Source organism: Dermacentor albipictus, chromosome 2 (assembly GCF_038994185.2).
Source record: "Dermacentor albipictus isolate Rhodes 1998 colony chromosome 2, USDA_Dalb.pri_finalv2, whole genome shotgun sequence".
Classification (NCBI taxonomy): domain Eukaryota; kingdom Metazoa; phylum Arthropoda; class Arachnida; order Ixodida; family Ixodidae; genus Dermacentor; species Dermacentor albipictus.
The window spans coordinates 207,271,627-207,291,550 of NC_091822.1; the positions used below are offsets into that span (position 1 = coordinate 207,271,627).

The window sequence follows — 19,924 nt, forward strand, 5'->3', positions numbered from 1 at the left end:
TCACTGCCTGCTTGAAAGAAGTATTCAAGCTATTAAACTGGGATGGCTTAGGAGTAAGGATCAATGGCGAATATCTCGGCAACCTTCGGTTTGCAGATGACATTGTCCTGTTCAGCAACACTGGGGACGAGTTACAACAAATGATTTGAGGACCTTAACAGAAAGAGTGCAAAAGGGGAGTTGAAGATTAATAGGCAGAAAACAAAGATAATGATCAATAGCTGGGCAAGGGAACAAGAGCTCAGGATCACCAATCAGCCTCTAGAGTCTATGAAGGAGTATGTTTACCTAGGTCAACAACTCACAGGAGACCCTGATCATGAGAAGGAAATTTACAAAGGAATAAAAATTGGTTGGAACGCATATGGCAGACATTGTCAGATCCTGCCTGGAAGCTTACCATTATCATTAAAAAGAAAGGTGTGCAATCAGTGCATTCTACCAGTGCTAACATATGGGGCACAAACTCTGAGACTGACAAAGAAACTCCAGAACAAGTTAAAGGGCGAATCCGGTGATTTTCCTATGTCAATGGATGTGGATGAAATTCGCTGGGTACGTTCCTCTGAACACTTCCATCACGTCCTCAAAAAAGCAGGTCCGAGAGTTGCACAGATTTTTTACAAATGAACTTAATTAATTGCCTCGAACACCCTACTTTGCCTCCTCCTCAGTTACAAGCCACATTGTGTGTCATGTCAGGAGTGTTCCATGCAAAGCATGCCGAGATTATGCAAACGACAGTGACGAGAGCGCCGAGGAATCGACGATCGTGAGCTGGTGCATGGCATGAGAAGTTATCTTCCCTCTAGAAGTAGGCTGCACGAAACTGTGCATGCAGATGGCCTTCGCCATCTGCATGCACAGTTTGAGCCGATGCCGATCGCATTCAGCCGAGGTTAAGCATATATGTCACAGTCACGTAGTTGATGCGTCTGCTGCTGGTGGGCCTGAGCAACTGACAAAGCTAATTTAGCCATCAGGATGAAGAAAACTCCTTCTGCAGTTCAGTTTTGACTATCCGGATTTGAAATAAACCATTCCTCATTTTGTACAGTGCGCACACAAAAAGCGAGAAGCGATGACACAGAGCACTATCGACATCAGTACCTTGCCATTTTCGACCAGAAAGCTGCCCGACGCACTCACTGGCTCTTCCCTAAATTAAATGCCACTACGAACATAGATGTATTTTTATGTATTGTCATGCAGACTCATTCTTTAGCTTCCAAGGTGCACTGCTTGCCTCATATCCCAAATTGGCAGCAAGCGTGGGCCCCTCAATACAGCAGCGTAAACAATGTCTATAAACGGTGTCTATACCAGCATCGGCGTTTCTGCAAGAAAACTACGCATTATGTCCACTTTATAGAACACATTATGTGCATGAAGAGAATACGAAGAATGATAAGTAGGCAGCTTATAACGCTCCCTACTACGGACTCCCGCTCGCTGTTTTTGATGTGTGGTCACTCATATCAGTGCGATTCAGAGTGATGCAACGATGCTTAGATGCATAAAATTTGCCTGTTTTACACATCGTCAAGGTTTCAACGAAAATTCGGCTGGTCATGCATTGAAGTGAAAAAAAGGTTTGCAGCCACTGACCAAGTCAAATGAAATGAAGATGTTTCGAACCCGTACGGTTTCCATGTTCACAATGAAGCAGACAGGACGAGTAGTGGCATATTAAAGGCTAAGTATAGAAGGTCGTTTTGATATGTTCTGACAGTAATTGATGTCACCGATGAGCAGCTATAGCATTATATTTCAAGCGAACGAGGAATGGTCGCTGTATCTGCCGATGTAAACAAATGCACCGTTCGGTGGTTTGGACTGTCAGCGGCGTTCTTGCAGGATACAAATGTGGAAAGTCATGCTCCACATCTTACAGTGAGCATGCAAAGCACTTCCCTGAGAATGGGTTAAACATCTAAAATAGTAAGCAGCACATATAAAATCAGTGGTTAGGGGTACCCTTGGTCTTCATGTTGCAGCACGATATGTAGTGTATGGGCATTGGTTCTCGTAGTGATGAGTCGAATGCGAACGACAATTCGCGACTACTGAATTCATCAGAATTATAGCTGTCAATATTTGACAAATCCGAAGAGCTGGTGCAGCTGACATATTGTCATACGAAGGTCAGGCGCGGTCATGATTCAGCCGAGCGTTTGCTCTTCGCTGCCAACGGGCGAGGTCGGCATGCCTTGCGCGCCTTTCCCGGTGGAACGAGAATAAAGGGGGTTCAACCGAGGGGCCCGATTTTTTATTAATCATATCATAAGGAGCCAACGAACAAAGACACCAAGGAAAACATTGGGGAAATTACTTGTACTTACTAATAGAATTAAAGAAATGATTAATTAATGGCAATGAAAGTGGATGAAAAAACTTGCCGCAGGTGGGGAACGATCCCATGCCTTCGCATTACGTGTGCGATGCTCTAACCACTTGAGCTACCACGTCGTGGTTTGCCCTTCCACTTTCTTGGGTATTTATGTGCTACTACTAAAACTAACCTTGGGAGTGTCAGCCAGCACCACCACTTGTAAACCTTGGCGGCAGATGTGGAACATCCTTTCTGCCACAGGCGTCACGAGTACATGATCTTTCTGGCTGAAGGCAACTGATCAATAAACCCGTACATGCTACCTGAAGGCATCAATGAAAGGGGTTAAACCAAGGGGCCCGACTTTTTATTAATCATGTCATGAGAAGCCAACGAAGACACCATGGAAAACACAGGGGAACTTACTTGTATATACTAATTGAATTAAAGAAATCATAAATTAATGGCAATGAAAGTGGATGAAAAAACAACTTGCCACAGGTGGCGAACGATATCATGTCTTCGCATTACGCATGCAATGCTCTAACCAACTGAGCTACTGCAGTGCGGTTTGCCCATACACTTTCTTAGGTATTTATGTGTTACTACTTGAACTAACCTGAGACACTCAGGTTAGTTCAGGTGGAGACACTTGTGATGTTACACGAAGAGGTTCACTTAGCTGCTTGGTCAGGTTTGGTTTGTGGTTGCACTTTTTTGCTTATTTAACATTATTTGCAAATTTGTGTAACAATCCTACTATCAGACGCGAGACAGGGGGGTCTCGAGAATCTAAGTATTCCATTACGCTAGCATGGTCGAAAAAATCACCAGAGTTGCACCTTAAGGATCGTGCAAAGAACGATGGAATGAAGAATGTTAGGTGCAATGTTAAGAGACAGGAAGAGAGCAGTGTGGATCAGAGAGCAAATGGGGGTTTGCTTTCTGATCCACACTTTTATTTTAATTTTCAATTGACAATATTTTAATTGGCATTGAGAGAGAAAAATGGAGCTGCACAGGTCATGTAATGCAAATGTTAGATAACCGGTGGACCATTAAGGTTACAGAATGGGTGCCAAGAGAAGAAAAGTGCAGTCGAGGAAGGCAGAAGACTATCGAGGGGTGATGAAATTAAGAAATTCACAGGCGCTAGTTGGAATCGGTTGGCGCAGGACAATGGAAATGGGAGATCGCAGGGAGAGGCCGTCGTCCTGCAGTGAACATAATATAGGCTGATGATGATGATTCTACGTGTACAAGTAACTGAAAACTTTCCTTGCCTACTGCTTTCCCGCCATTTCTCTCAATTGCTCCTCACATCTATCTTGCTGCTAGCTTCCCTGCCCTCGAATGATGTCCATCCCATGTCACCCGGCACCTCCAGATTTGGTATACGTATTTCCGTGTGCTCCCAAAGCAAGCCTACATACACCTCGTTGCTTAATTTCCAATCTTGCTAGAACCTCTGATCTCATGCACAGGACCGCATTGCCGAAAGCCAGACAGTGCCCTATTTTTCATTACAGCTGTATTCCTACTACCTTTAATCGTTACATATTTTTTATGTTCCAATAAGCACTTAGCCCCACTGTTTATTCACATGCCAAGATATTTGTGCTTATCCACTAACTCCAGCATAAACTCCTGTGTCCTATGCTCGCCGCCCTGATTATCAATAAAAATCATCACTGCCAATTTTTCATTACTCAACTTTAAACCTAACCTATCTCCCTCTTTAGCGCAAATGTCCATCAATCTACCATAAGTCTACCCTAAGTATAATGTCATCCATGTACACCAGTCCCGGTAATCACTTTTCAGTCCATTCTCGTTGCTTGAAAAAAGAAAGGTTGACGCCAAGTCCACTCCTCTCTAATTTGGTCTCTTATCCTTGTAGATACAATGTGAACAACAAAGGTGACAGAGGGCGCCCTGCCTAAGCCCCACTATATCTCTATAGGCTCAGATACCTTTTTCTTTTCCATTTTATAAGCACCTTGTTACTTTTTTCGATATATTTTAAAAGATTAGTTACTCCATCTTCCACCTCTAGTATGCACAATATGTCCCACAAGTCCTACTAGATTACACTGTCATAAGCTCGCTTGATATCCAGAAATGCTAGCCATAGGGGCCTGCGTTCCTTTTCTATTATTTCAATACCCTTGGTCAATGAAAACATATTGTCGTCTAACCTCCTTTGTTCCTGGCACCCATTTTGTGGTTCCCTCAGCACCTTTTCGCCCTCCACCCATGCCTGCAGTCTGTCCTTCACAATCTGCATCGCCACCCTGTAAACCACTGATGTCCCTTTGTGGGATGGCAGTTGTTTTTGTCAGCTTTGTCCCCCTTTCCCTTATATATCATGTTCATCCTGCTTAGTCTCCACCCATCAGGGGCTCTACCGTCCATTATTGTTTTGCTCACTACCTCTTAATGCTTGCTCAGATTTTAGGCCCAACGTCTTTATTAACATAATTGGGATGCCATTAGGGGCCACATAACGTACTATTCCAATATGTTTTTATTCCAATCTCCTGACGTCAAATTTGCATAACCGCTGACGCAAGCATTGGGAGGTCACCTGCAGGGTTGGCTGAACAAACCAATCAAATGCTCCCCTCGTTCATAGGATGTCAGTTTTGTTTGTGAGAAAAACGAATAACATTGCCTGCACTGAGCGGCGTGTCTTATCTAATTGACTCACAAGAGGCGAGGAGCATGCTCAAGTGTGGAGGGATTCGATGGGGCCCAGCCACTGCACTGAATATCGATAACTGGAAGGAAAGGGTGGTGCCGGCGCCTGCGATTGGTCTGCTTTCTCTTACTTAGCTTGCGGTGGCTCATCGACAACCACAGCAGCATGCAACGGAAGCTTAAGAATGACACTAAAACGGATCCTCAGCAAAGAAGAGTTGGCAGAACGAGGTCGTAAACGTGCCGAAGGTTCTCGAAAACGTTACACGGCCACACAAAAAGGTTTATTACACGCAAATAAACCCATGCTCTCCGACAGGAGAAAGTAGCCAGAGCAAGAGTGATTGGCGGCAGCCATCTTTTATTCCTTCCTGAACCCCGTATCCTGTATAACTGTGTACGTATGCATTCCGACGCCAGAAACCGCTCAAGGCATCGCATTTTGTTGTTGCGTCGTTATGCTTTTTATTTCTTATTATTAATACTGTGTGGTGATATTGAAATGAATCCCGGACCTAACACTGATGTGACACTACAGAAAATTTTGGATAGGCAAAATGTGATTGTTCGAAAGCTTAATATTATTGAGGCGAATCAAGCGGAACAGAAGGCAGCTATAAATGATTTGACTGCACGTGTGTCGTCAATTGAAGTAAAAATGTCAGTATTACCAAACTTAGAATCCGCCGTTACTGAGTGTATTGCACACTATGACGCACAGCACGGGGTGATACAGCTGCTCCAAAATAAGGTCGATGATCTTGAAAATCGTAGTAGGCAGCACAACCTCGTGTTCTACGGCATACCTGATACAAATATTCGCGAATCTTGGTCATCATCTGAATTGCTTTTGAAGGAAGTATGCGCAACGAAATTGCAAGTTAACCCTGAGTCGATCGAAAACGCCCATCGACTTGGAAAATTTCGAGAAGGGAAAACACGACCCTTGATCGCAAGGTTTGGGTCTCTGAAAGAAAAACATCTGATTTTAGGAAAGGCCAAGAATTTGAAAGATACAGGTATCAGTATGTCAGAAGACTTTTCTGAGCCAGTGCGCAAGAGAAGGCGAAACCTGTGGCGATTTGCTCAGGAACACAAAAGTAAGGACGCACGTGTGCAATTAAGGCATGACACACTCTACATAGACGGCATCAAGTACACCTATGATGACCTTTCAGACAAGGTTGTGCCGTGCAAATGACCCAATAACTCCTTATCGACTTCACTTTCCTTTTTAGTAGTCAACTGTAGGAGCATTAAAAACAAAGTTGATGCTTTCAGCAATTTAGTGCACATGGTCAAACCTAGTGTAGTTATTGGCACCGAATCATGGCTCGATGAAGACGTAGCAAGCTCTGAAGTATTTCCTGATAACTTTACAGTTTATCGAAAAGATAGAAATTACCACGGAGGTGGCGTATTTATCTTGGTAGACCAACGCATCCCTTCTACACGCGTAAATATTATAGAAGATAGGAGTGAAGCTGTTTGGTGTCAGCTGAAACTCCCGAACGGCAAATCCCTGTCAGTCTGTTCCTTCTACCGGCCACCAAGTGGTTCAGCCAGGGAATTGTCTCATTTCACTGCCACAGCTACAAAAATCACATCCGATTACGTCATTGTGGGTGGGGACTTTAATCTGCCTAACCTCAATTGGAATGAACAGCCGATAGCCTCTGGAAGCTCCCCTAGCTTCACATCTGAAATTGCCGATTTCATGAACCTCCTTTCATTAAGACAAACTGTACTGAAACCTACGCGAGGAAGTCATATCCTAGATCTTTTTTTCACAAATATGCCAGAAATGGTCCAGAACACTGAAATATTGCCAGGGATAAGTGATCATGACGTCGTGCTAAGCGAAATAAATATGACACATGTAAGCGTTTACAGTGAGAAGAATCGGTGCATGTACAATTACGCCAAGGCTGATATCCAATCAATCAATGCTTCACTGGAAGCATATTTCGTTGTGTTCGAAACACTTGCGGATGAGTACTCTGTGGAAAACCTATGGGTTTTATTTAAAGAAAAAATCTTTGAACTGCGCAACCGGTTTGTTCCGTCATGGGTATTGACTAGAAGGCGTATTCGAAGTAAGCCATGGTACACTAAAGAACTGAATGTTTTAGTAAAGCGTAGGCAAAGAATTTACCGTTCATTTAAACGATACCCTTCTAAAGAGAACTTTTGTAAACTAAAACTGGCAACGCGGGAAGTGAACAACGCTACAATCCAAACAAAATGAGCCTACTTTAAAACAATAGATAGTAAGATAAAGCAAAGCCCGAAGGAACTTTGGAAGCATATAAAACGAAATAAAAAAAACAACATTTCTATCCCCGCTTTGACCGATGGCGACGTTACAATTTGCGACGCCACAGAAAAGGCCAAGTTGTTCAATCTTTATTTTACATCAGTGTTCTCTGCACCAACAGATTATAGGAAAGATCTGAAATTGTTAAAACACGAATCCACACCCATGCCTAAAATAGTGATCGAAGCTTGGGGCATTGAATTACTGCTTTGTGATTTAAATTGTGCAAAAGCTGTGGGCCCTGACTGTTTACCCAATTTTATGTTGAAGTCTTGCTTTCATATAGTGTCAATGTATTTGAAAATTATTTTTGAGAAGTCCTTGGAACACAGTTCACTTCCGGCTGATTGAAAAATGGCATCGGTTGCTCCTATACATAAAACTGGCCCGTGCAACATTATTAATAACTACCGTCCCATTTCACTAACTTCTATGTGCAGTAAAGTTCTAGAGCATGTGTTATATACTGCAGTAGTCAAACATATGGATAGTAATTCTATATTTAACCCAAATCAGCATGGATTTAGGCGAGGATTATCATGCGTCACACAACTAGTAGAGTTCACACATGTCTTAGCGGCAGCCCTGGACGACAAATCATCGGTCGACTGTATTTTTCTTGACTTTCAAAAAGCATTCGACACCGTTTCACATTACCTGTTACTGCAGAAACTAACCAGATTTAATATTAATCCCCAAGTTATTGCGTGGATCGCCGAATATTTACGAGAGAGGTGACAATATGTAGTCGTAAACGGTGAACAATCTGCAATAGGTAATGTAACGTCAGGGGTACCTCAGGGATCAGTTCTGGGGCCCCTTCTTTTCCTACTTTATATCAATGATATTAATGAAAATGTACAGTCCTATATTAGGTTATTTGCAGATGACTGTATATTATACCGTAAGGTTACATGTGAAAGTGACTGCTTCGTAATTCAAAACGACTTATATGCCATACACGAGTGGTGTGAGCGATGGGAAATGAAACTGAATCTCGAGAAAACCGTGTGTATGAGGTTCTCCAGAAAAAAAAAAATCCTGGAAAATTTGAATATACGATAAACCACTGTTCAGTAAAAATGGTGTGTGAATATAAATACCTAGGCGTTTACTTTTGCCCCTCTTTATCATGGAATCGGCATGTGGATTATACCGTAGGCAAAGCTTGTCAGAGCTTGGGATTTTTACAACGAAATACACATGCGTTTCCACAACAAACCCGGGAGCTACTGTATAAATCATATGTAAGATGTGCGCTCGAATACGCATGCCCTGTGTGGGATCCTTCATCAGTAACCAACAAAGAAAAACTAGAAAAAGTTCAGTCCATGGCGGCAAGATATGTACTAGATATAGCAATGTATGACAGGCAGTTTAGTGCAACTAAATCTAAGGCAATGCTAAACTGGCAATCTCTTCAGCGCCGAAGAGCGTCGTTTCGACTGAAGCTTTTGCACACCATATATCACACTCATACTCGAATTCCGCGTGACGTTTACATAAGCCAGCCTCACTACACATCAGCACGCAAAGATCATGAGCAGAAGATAAGAGAATACAAATGTAATACATCGGCCTTTAGCAGCTCGTTTTTCCCAAGGACCATCAGTCAGTGGAACCGACTTCCCGCCTCAATTGTAGGAATTTCTTGTCCTAACAAGTTCTTTTCTGCATTAAAAGCAATAGAATCTTTTGATCCCTAAGGCTTGGTAAATATCCCGCGTACGCCTAGCAATCATGACCTATAAACAATCCCAGTTGCAAATGACATTTTCTTTTAGTGCCTCTTTTTCTCTTTTTTTTTCTTTTTTTCCACCTTGTCGCACTGTATCTTAATCATTGCATTGTTTTTTTTTCCAACTTATTATTCTATTTGTTTCTTTTTTTGCTTTTTCATTATGAGTTTCTGTAATCATTGTGCTTTATGTACTCTTTTTTTTTTTTTCAAATGTGACATCTGCAACGTGCCTGTTTCCGATATGGCTGTGTGCAACTTAGCTGTGTGCTTTTCTTTTTTGTCGGCCTATAATAATGTGTTGTTGACTTACACAAATTTATGCAAACCTGCAATTTTGATGCTTGTTTTTCATCTGTACCCCCCCACTGTAATGCCTGAAAGGGCGCTGTGGGTACCAAATAAATAATAAATAAATAAAACGGGGCAGCCTGCGGCTATTCAGAAGAACATTCAACTTTGTTCGGCATATTATTGCATCTTTAACGCGTACGCGTCACTTTGACGTGGTAAGTTTTTGCGGTTTCGTGACGTCGCGTGAGAGGCAGGTGAATTTGGAGCAGCCCAAAAACTTTTGACCAATAGCCGAGGACTAATGGCAAAAAGGCATCAAGTCAGAAATAACTTTTTGTTTTGCTCGGTCAAATTATGCATAATCAGTGTGTACACGTCATATTAGCTGGGGAGCTATCGTGGTTTTCGTGATGTCGCGTGACAGACAGGTGAAGTGGGGGTGGTCCAAAAAGTTTTTGACCAATCGCAGTGGGCTGATTGCAGAATTGGAATAGTTTTACGTTATAGCGCCCCAGGTCCTGTTGACGTGCTACTAGGAACCCTCTTCTCTGCCCTTTCCCACTCGCTTTGTTCAAGTGGAGCCACTGCTCTAACCAGTCTATCCACGTTTGATAGAGTGCATACATCATTTCATTGTTCTTTATTAATTTTTCTGTCATCATTGTTTATACATGTTCGATTGCCTCATCTCCTTCTAGCCAAACACCTTGAGCTGTAATTATACATTGCTGATCTAGGCTAGTCTTATTACTCAAGGAGTTGAGATGGTTCAAAAATTTCTTAGCTGCTTTTCTATCCTTTTTGTTTACTTCTGACAACCATTGGGTCCCCTTTCTTCTAATCTTCTCATTGATCAAGTGGGATGTTTCCCTTCTACAGTTTAAGAAATCATCCCATTTTGTCTACATCAGCTTCTTGTTAACCATTCTGCTTAGAATATCTGTGTTCCCTGGATGCTGCCTGACGTTTCTTTATGGCCTTCTAAACCTCCTCATCCCACTATCTCTTGGATTTCCGTCTTCTTTTCCCTTTGGGCTTGACTCTTACCCTAGCAAGCTCTAGCCCCAACAGACCTGTTAAATTTGCGCATGTCCCTTCTGTTTTAGTATCCTCAGAAATTACTTCAATTTGTTGGGTTACCAATTCCAGCTGCTTTTCCAAATAAACAACCCACCTGGTTGTTTATATTGATCCTTTCTAATTTCGTTTCACTTCTAAAACTCAGCTTGATGAGCTTGTGATCACTACCCAGACTTCTGGAGCCATATTCATGTATGTTCATTACCCCTAGCCTATCATACATCCTATGTGACATTAGTGCATAATTTATCATTGATTGCAGGCTAACTACTTTCCCCTTTGTGTGCTCTTCACACTTTTCAGTACTGTTACATACAAATAAGTCATGCCTAGCACACAGCATGTTGCCTGATGAATATATGTACCCGTCCATATCTTCTATGTGTACATTCATATCTCCTAGTATAATTATCTCGCAGCCTCCTCCTAGCTCGTTAATGTTACTTGCTATGCGTTCTACCCTTTCATATACTTTTTTCCTTTTTGGCATTTGCTTCTGCCCTCAGGTATACAAAGCAAAGCGTCTGCTCCCCTGCCACTTTCCCTTTTGACCATAAGTGTTCCTTGCATTCCTGTTTGACCCTTTGCCAATGCATAATGAATGAAAGCCCCAATTTTATCCCCCTTTCTGCTGCCCCCCATTCTATTGCAATATTCCCATGCATAATCAGGATTACAGGGTGGTTGCTCCATTTCCCTAAGATGTGTCTCCACAAACACATATACGATCAGCTCCTCCTGTCTTAGCTGCTAATCTATATCCTCAACTTTCAGCCTAACAACTGACAGCAGCGCCGTGCCGCGGAGCGACCGGGCTGATCCAAGAAAGGTCCACCACCTCCAAGAAAGGTCCGCCAATGGGAATGGATACGTTGAATCCGCATTTACAGCCATACTTTGGGTAAAAAAGGAAAAAAATATTGGGGCAAGGCCTTTCTGATTCGCCCTCGTATAGCTGCAGCTCATTTTTGCCGCAATTTACATCCGCTGGTTACAGTCACTGTTGCAACCATGTAACACGCAGTTTTGCAGACTCACACAAGTGGTCCAGTGTCCCCCTTAAGATGAGCGTAGTCGTAAGTGCCGTTTAGCACTCCTTCCACCTCTTGCATATAGGCTTTCCAGTCAATTTCAGTATCTGAATAGAAAGAAGCGAGAAACAATTAGGGAAAATCGATGGGCTGACTTCTGAGCAAACATCCACAACACGAAGTACAAGCATGAAACATGGAATTTTGAGACAGTCAATAAGAGTATAAATTCAAGTGCACGGGCGGCCAACGAAAGCACCCAGAACGGGACACCGCCATCATACTGTACTTACAAGGTACCTTGCTGATAACTGTCACGTTCACAATAAATTCAATGATTAAGAGAAACGGCACAACTAAGTAGACAATTCCCGGATCGTTTACGAACTGGCACAGGCTGAAATTGCGCAAATCGTTCATGATGCAGTTGTACGTGGCTCGCAGGTGCCTAGAAAGAACGAAATTCTTCCGGTGATGTTGGCTCCTCTTTCCAACACTACGGGGTGGCGCCATTCCTATCCGCGGTTCTAGCTGCAGCAAGATCAGCCGGTACAGTTGCACTGGGGCACGGCACTGGGGTCAGCGTTGACGACGGCGCTGTTTTAGTTCACAGAACATCGAAACTGCTCAACTGGCAAAACCATGCGACGTTCGCGCGAAGCGCCATATGTGGCCAATGCCTCTTTCACTAGATGCCCGCCGCGTTGCTCGCTTTTCCATTGTAGCGGCGGTTCCCTTAGTTCAGCATAAATACCGTGAGGCGGCGCTCGTTGCCTTTTCAACTTTTGGCGGATGTGGCAGCTGCGGTTGAAATGCTTCCGTCGGCGCGTTATATGTGCAGTCTGTAGAGTTACTCTATGGTGGGCATAGAGTTTCCTACAAGAATTTTTGTAGGAAACTCTATATGATGGTGGGGTCGTCTGTTAGCGAGCGTTCTAGTGGGCCTCCGAGACGGTGACAGATGCCATGGATATCTCAGAGGCTGCAGCAAGTGATCTAAGTTGCAGGCGTTAGCCATGAGAGGCACTGGTTGCCTTTTCGCGGAGACGAGAAAAGGAAGAGTGCACCGAACCGAGTTTACCGGACAACGCGGCAGGCATTATAGTAAAGGAGGCATTGGTGTAGGCAATGCCTCCTTTTAGTAGATGCCAGCCGCGTTGCTCGCTTTCCCATTGCGGCGGCGGTTCCTTAGTTCAGCATAAATTCCGTGAGGCGGCGCTCGTTGCCTTTTCAACTTCCGGCGGATGGGGCAGCGGCGGCTGAATGCTCCGCGGGCGCTTTATGTGCGCGGGGATCAGAAAATTTGGGCGTGGTAGTTCATAGTGTTTTTTTTTCCTTTTTTCATTGCTTAACCTAGGTAGAATATTAGGCAGTATAGTAGCAAGAGCTTAGTGGCGCAACCCACCGCCGCGTTTCAAAGGGAACGCTCATAACATTCATCCATCCGCCTGTTAGCGAGCGTTATTGTAGGTCTTTGAGATGGCAACAGACGCCGTGGTAATCTCGAAGGCCGCAGCACGTGATCAAGGTTAAATAGAGGGACCTTAATCTAGGTTGCAGACGTCCGCCACAAGCGGCGCTCGTTGCCTTTTCGCGGTGCGGAGGAGAGAAAAGGGAGAGGGCCACGAACCTAGTTTACGGACAACGCGGCTGGCATCTAGTAATCTAGTAAAGGAAGCATTGGTGTAGGCAACCCCAACGTTGGGCAGCACAATGGGCAGCAGAGCAGCAGACGACAAACAAGCAGGCTGGCGTTGCAAATGCGTGGCGCCATTTTGTCTGCGACTGTCGGCGCTCTAACCAGTATAAACCAACGCCTCCTAGAATATAGGAGGCGTTGCTAGAAACTAAGGTACGAGGATCGTTACGATCGTTACTCCCATAGAGTTTCATACGGTGATCGTTCAACCATCATGCGAATGATGGGAAGTACAGGCTTCGGATTGGCGTTCTGTTGACTGGCGAACTAGTCTACAAGTATTTTTGGCAGTTTGGTTTCGCTCCAAGCGCAATTGCTATATCCTGCAGTGGGACAGTGCAACGCAAAGCTCTCTCCCTTTGTTATGTTGCTCGAAGTGGCGACAGCACGCTGGGCCAGCGGCTGGGATGCTGTTTGGGTCGCGGTGAGGTGTCGAAACCCTGACGAGAAAGCGACGGCATCGTAAACGTTGAAAGAACATGTTTTGACCGTTTGGACCTTGGTTTGTTAAGTGTGTTAAATTGGCGCTGTAGCGTTACGTGCTTTATGAAACTTGAGAATAGGAAAAAGAAGGCACTACTGATACAAGACATCAACAGTTGTACTTCTAGTGGCTTGACAATCAAATTTTATTGAGGGCTTTATTATGGGCGTCTTGCGCTGGAGTTTGAGGTATAGTAGCGGCGCCTGGTGGCGGCGCGGGAAACGACATCTGGGTCGTACCAGCTTGGGTCGTATAGACAAGAACGGCACCGAGAGCGGCGCTGCTGCGCCAGCGTTGAGAGCGCCGCATGCGACGCAAAATTCTATTAGCGGGTGGTACCCCTCTCCCATCTCTCGTTCGCACCGCCTTGATTGCCTCCTGCACTGCGCGTGTTTGGGCACGTTTCGTGCCGCGCGCGGTGTGTGCCTACGTGTGTGCGCGTGGACATTTCCTTCGAAAGGCGGTGTACAGTCTGTTTCACATTTAGGGGAAAACTCGAAGCGCATTGCATCGCGATGCGGCGAGCGCTTGAGTCAGGCGGCGGCAGCAGCTCGCGCAGGTGCTCGAGGGGCGGGATCTTGAACGGCGTCGTCTGCTACGGGGGCGCGCGCTGGCCGCATTGTCTGGAAACGTTCTACTGTCAGGTGCAGGGCGCCGATCACATCGTTACTGCGTGAAATGAGCCGGTATTCTTTGCTAAGCGTTGCGCGACGCCCACTGATACGCCTCGAATGTAAGTTCATCGCTGCAGGGCAGTCATAGATGACGTACTGATTCCATACATTCTTGACGGCCCGTTTCTGGAAGGCGACTATATATTCTAACGCGATATGACGCCGATCCACACAGCTCGTGCTGTGCAAGAACTGCTAGAACAGCGCGCAGCAGGCACGTACCCAGGGGGGGGCCCGGGCCCCCCCCCGAAATTATGTGGCATACCCCCCCCCCCCCCCCCCTCCCCACCCACGCCACCACTCCTCACACATTCCTGATGCGTCGCCAGATCAATGTTGAGACTTGGCAGCTGTTCATCGGTCAGGATTATGCTGCCTTGTTCCCTCCTTTTAGATGGCGGTAGTTATCGGCCTCTCGATCTTGTAATGTGAAGGACAGTTTTCTCATAGATTCCGCACGCGCGCGATTAACTCGAGATGCGTTCAGTTTTCACCATCTATTCAACCGTCACGCCCATAGCTGTTGCTTTTGTTAGTTCAACCTTCTTTGTTTAGGCAGATCCTGGGACCAGGAGGGGGATGCGGCTGTTACTCAGCTGGTCTGTACTCTCATGGAACGAGTTGCGGCCGGAGAAAACGCCAATTGCGTTTAACTTTTCCCTTTGCTTCATTTATTTCCTTGGGTACCGCTCGCCGCGACGCTGGCAGATGCCCGGAACCATCTACACGGGACATCGGTTAGATAAGGTGGGAATTAAAATAATGTGAAAGAGAGTCCATCATGAAACCCTGCAATAACCCTTAACCCATAAGCAAGATGACTGTCGCCCGTTACCTCGTCTGTTTTTGCCTAATTGTATAGCACTTTTCGTGCAAAATTGGCAACTGGAAACAAAAATGGCAAGGAGTTGAGAAATTAAGCGATCTACTAAGGGAGAGAGCCAAGGCAGCAACCAAACTGCAAGCAAAAGCGAATAATAAAAAAGTTAACCGTTGTTTATGAGAATATTTATGGATCAACATCTTTTTATTTAAAAAGGAAGTAGAGAAAACGCCGCCGGAAGTGGAGAACAATTACTCGTTTTGAATGACGCTTCTAAAGTTATCGGTCGAACCGCCTCACCTAGCCACTTCTCTGCTGTGCTTATGTGGGTGTTTTTCTAACCTTTCGCAGTGAACACAGTACGTCTAGAATCGCAGAGTCCTGCGCTCTACGTGGTTGTATGGGACTGGCGGCCGCACAGCGTTACGCAATTCGCGGAACTGTCAAAACTAATCAACAAGGCGAAAATAACTGATATTCCAAACTATAACATGAGAAAGACTGAAGAAGCCGTAAAAAATGAACGCAGCCTGAAATCAGTAAAAAAAAAAAAACCTGGTATAGGACTAACCATGATGTATGCACTAAAAGATAAGAAGGATAATATCATCAGCAATCTCGAAGACACAGTAGAAGCAGCGGAAAAATTCTGAGCTGACCTGTATACAGCACCCAGAGGAGTCACGATACCTCACTTAGAAACAGTAATGAACAGGATACAGAAACTCTTCTATAACTAGCGATGAGGTCAGAAGGGCCCTGCAAGACATGAAACGATGAAGATCGGGAGAAGGTGGAATAACAGTCGACTTAATCAAAGATGGAGGAGATATAATGCTTGGAAAACTGGCGGCTCTTTATACGAAGTGTCTATCGACTGCAAGGGTCCCAGAAAACTGGAAGAATGCAGACATTATACTAATCCACAAAAAAAGGAGACGTTAAATAATTGAAAAATTATAGGACTATTAGCTTGCTCCCAGTATTATATAAAATATTTACCAAAATAATCTCGAATAGAATAAGGGCAACACTGGATTTTGTCAACCAAGGGAACAAGCTGGCTTCAGGATGAGATACATTACAATGGATCACATACACGTCATCAATCAGGTTATCGCGAAATCTGCAGAGTACAATAAGCCTCTCTATGTGGCTTATATAGATTACACAAATGCATTTGATTCAGTAGAGATACCAGCAGTCATAGAGGCACTACGTAATCAAGGAGTACAGAACGCTTATGTAAAAAGCTTGGAAAGTATTGCTACATGCGTGTGTTATTTGTTTGAACGAGGCGCGTGGGCGCCATCACTCCAGAAAAGAGGAGGAAGAACGAACTGGGCTCGCGCTGTGAATATAACCGATCAGCGCTGCAACCGTTGTTGTAAATATAATCTGTAAATAGCTTCTCGTCTTACTGACTCGTCCTTCGCGTGAGAATATCTACAGAGGTTCTACAGTTACCTTCATTCTACACAAGAAAAGCAGGGTGATACCTATAGAGAAAGGGGTCAGACAGGGAGACACAATTTCTCCAAAGCTATTCACTGCGTGCTTAGAAGAATTCAAGCTATTAAACTGGGAAGGCTTAGGAGTAAAGGTCGACGGCAAATATCAAAGCAACCTTTAGTTTGCCGATGACATTTTTCTATTCAACAACAATGCAGACGAGTTACAACAAATTATTGGAGACCTTAACAGAGAGAGCGTAAGAGTGGGGTAGAATATTAATATGCAGAAGATGAAGATAATGATAAATAGCTGGGCAAAGGAACAAGAGGTCAGGATCGCCAGTCGGCCACTAAAGACTGTGAAGGGCAACACTGGATTTTGTCAACCAAGGGAATAGGCTGGCTTCAGGAAGATACTTTACAATGGATCACATCCATGTCATCAATCAGGTTATCGCGAGATCTGCAGAGTACTACTGCAATGTGTACGTTTACGTAGGTCAATTAATCACAGGGATCCCTGATCATGAGAAGGAAATTCACAGAAGAATAAAAATAGGTTGAATCGCATACAGCAGACATTGCCAGCTCCCGACTGGAAGCTTACCATTATTACTGAAAAGTAAGGTGTGCAATCTGTGCATTTTGCCAGTGCTGACATATGGGGCAGAGACTTGACAGCAAGTTAAGGACCGCACAAAGAGCGATCGAACGAAGATTGCTAGGCATAACGTTAAGAGAGGGAAAGAGAGCGGTTTGGACCAGAAAGCGAACGGGTATAGACGATATTCTAATTGACATCAAGAGGAAAACAATGTAGCTGGGCAGGTCGTGTAATACGCCGGTTAGATAACCGTTGGACCATTAGGGTTACAGAATGGGTACCAAGAGAAGGAAAACGCAATCGAGGACGACAAAACACTAGGTGGAGCGATGAAATTAGGAAATTCGCGGGTGCTTGTTGAAATGGGTTGGCGCAGGACAGTGGTAATTGGAGATCGCAGAGAGAGGCCTTCGTCCTGCAGTGGACAGAAAACATGATGATGATGATGATGGAGGTGTAGGCCCCCCCCCCCCCCCCCCCGAAAAAAAATCCTGGGTACGTGCCTGGCGCGCAGTCACTCTCTTGGAGCGGCCGCCTCAATCCCCGGGCGCCAACATCATTTAAAATGGCTGGGGCTCGTTGAAAGTATCGCTGGCGCAACATCCCCTCTATCAGTCGCCCGAGGATAGGCTTCGATCCACCATCGTCAGCGACTGAGACGTGCTGCGAATGAACACATCCCTGATCAAGTCATTCTACACTTCACTGCCTTACAGGATGAGCGCTGTCATCGCTGCCGCTGGGGACATGACGAGATACTAACTGAAGTTCCGAGCGTGACGTGTCCAATTCCCCACCGGCGGGCAGGGTCTGTCTGGTGTAGCGAATGATTGTCGAGAAAAATCACTTCCAGCTCATTGTCTGAACCTAAAACTTTCATTTATTCGTATCCGTTTGTTTCATCGTGTTCGACTCCCATTGTTTAGTGCCGTTTTCGTTTCGAGCCAAACAAAGACTGAGCACGTTACGCGCACATCTTGGTGCGTTTTGTCGCTGCTCATTACGGTAGCACACACAGTGAAGAAATATACGTGCACACGCTCAGTACTCCGGCCTTTCGAAAGAACAAATGAACCATGCTGTCAAAAGAAGTTTGTGGAACTCCATTATCGCCAATGAAGGATCAGAGTTTGGCGACGCACAACGTTTAGTAAAGAATATCAGCTCAGTTCTCGCAGTACCGATGAAATCGGTGCACTGCCCCTGACAGTACCACGCTTCCCGAAAATGCGGCCAGCGCGCGCCGCCGTAGCAGACGACGCAGATCACGACACCGCCCCTCAAGCGTGTGCGCCTGCTCGAGCTGCTGCCGCCGCACGACTCCATTGCTTGCCGCATCGCGATGCAATACGTTCTGAGTTTTCCCCTTAGTGTGAAACAAACTGCACACGCTATATTTGCCTTTAAGAATTAAGGCCGGTACGCTTGACGATTATTTTTATGGCTGCAATGCGGCGAAAGGGCAGCGTCTGCTTAACCATGTAAGTGACGTTGAGCAGGTAATTGGAAACGACATCGTATGTGCCGCCGGAAAAATCGTCAGCACATACGATGCGGCACATACATACGGCACCTACGAGCTAAAGTCATTTTTGCAGTTTCTCACATTATGTTTGCTACAAATCCGTGTTGTATCTGATGGCGACAACGGACTTCTATCGACACTGTGCGGAAATAAACAAGATATATCGCTGCATAGCACAAGTACGACATGCGCACACAACTTTAACTAGTACGTCTCCTACAATATGGAATAGAGGCAGCAATGTAGACAGCTTGGCCATTTTTTAACAGTACTCAAGAGACGGAAGTTGACAGTATTAGTAATCATTCCTGCTTCAGCAATGCCGGCGCGGCCAAGACGCGGGTGTGTATCGTCCAGTAACCCGATCGATCGGTGCAGTGGTGAAGCGGGAATGAACTCCGGTCATGTTCAATGCATCATGCACATATTCAGTTTCTCGGCACGCGTGAACTTCGGCCACTGCTAGCGCATACAACAGACGTGGTTTTCATTCTTGGGCAGCGCACACACAAACGAAACACGAGAAAGAAGACAGGACAAGCGCTCGTTGAACTTAAAGTTTTTATATGAATAAAAGGATTATGTACCGAGTAATTATTAAATTCACGTGGGTTACATATAGAAACCGTCATACACTGAGGAGTGATCAATGAACGAGCTCGCTTCGTTTGCCAGTTGTTTACAGCGCGATTCGCACGTACGTTACTGCGAGCTCATCAGTTATTTATCAGTTGCTAAAGGGACAGATGGCCGCTACTACAGTGCAGGCATAACTACTTGTCTAGCGGCACACAGTCAGCAAAGATTGCAGGAGGCCCGCCGTTTCGCGGCATGTCGAAAGACCGCTGCCGTTGCGGCGCGTACGATCGTGCGCTCGAGCAGCTCGTACATCGCGGCGTGCTGAAAGACCGCTGCCGTCGCGGCGCGTACCGGTCGTGCACTCGAGCAGTTCCGTACACATGACGTCTGCTTAGCGCTGCTGTGAATTCATTTATAGCAAGCATTTTCTCGCGTTTGTGCGCCTGAATTTAGCAGCGTGCAAACATTAATATCTGAAGTTCAACTTCGTACGCGACTCGCTTCACTTGCCATTGACACTGCGCTAAAACTTCGCCGCCTAATTCTTCAACGGCGTACACGTATTCGGCACTGCACAATTTCTTGCCTTT

At 45.2% G+C, this 19,924-nt stretch overlaps 1 protein-coding gene across 1 annotated transcript in view; it reads right to left on the reverse strand.

Annotated features, from left to right (window-relative positions):
• Alg3 (Alg3, alpha-1,3- mannosyltransferase) overlaps positions 1-12,206 on the reverse strand; it is a 162,627-nt gene extending 150,421 nt beyond the window's left edge. The window contains exons 1-2 of the mRNA XM_065433730.2: positions 11,786-12,206; positions 11,500-11,599 (exon numbers count right to left, since the gene is read on the reverse strand). Coding sequence (XP_065289802.1) covers positions 11,500-11,599; positions 11,786-12,005 — 320 coding nt within the window. The 5' untranslated portion in view covers positions 12,006-12,206. The remainder of the gene's footprint in view (positions 1-11,499; positions 11,600-11,785) is intronic.
• Positions 12,207-19,924: the final 7,718 nt, after the last annotated feature.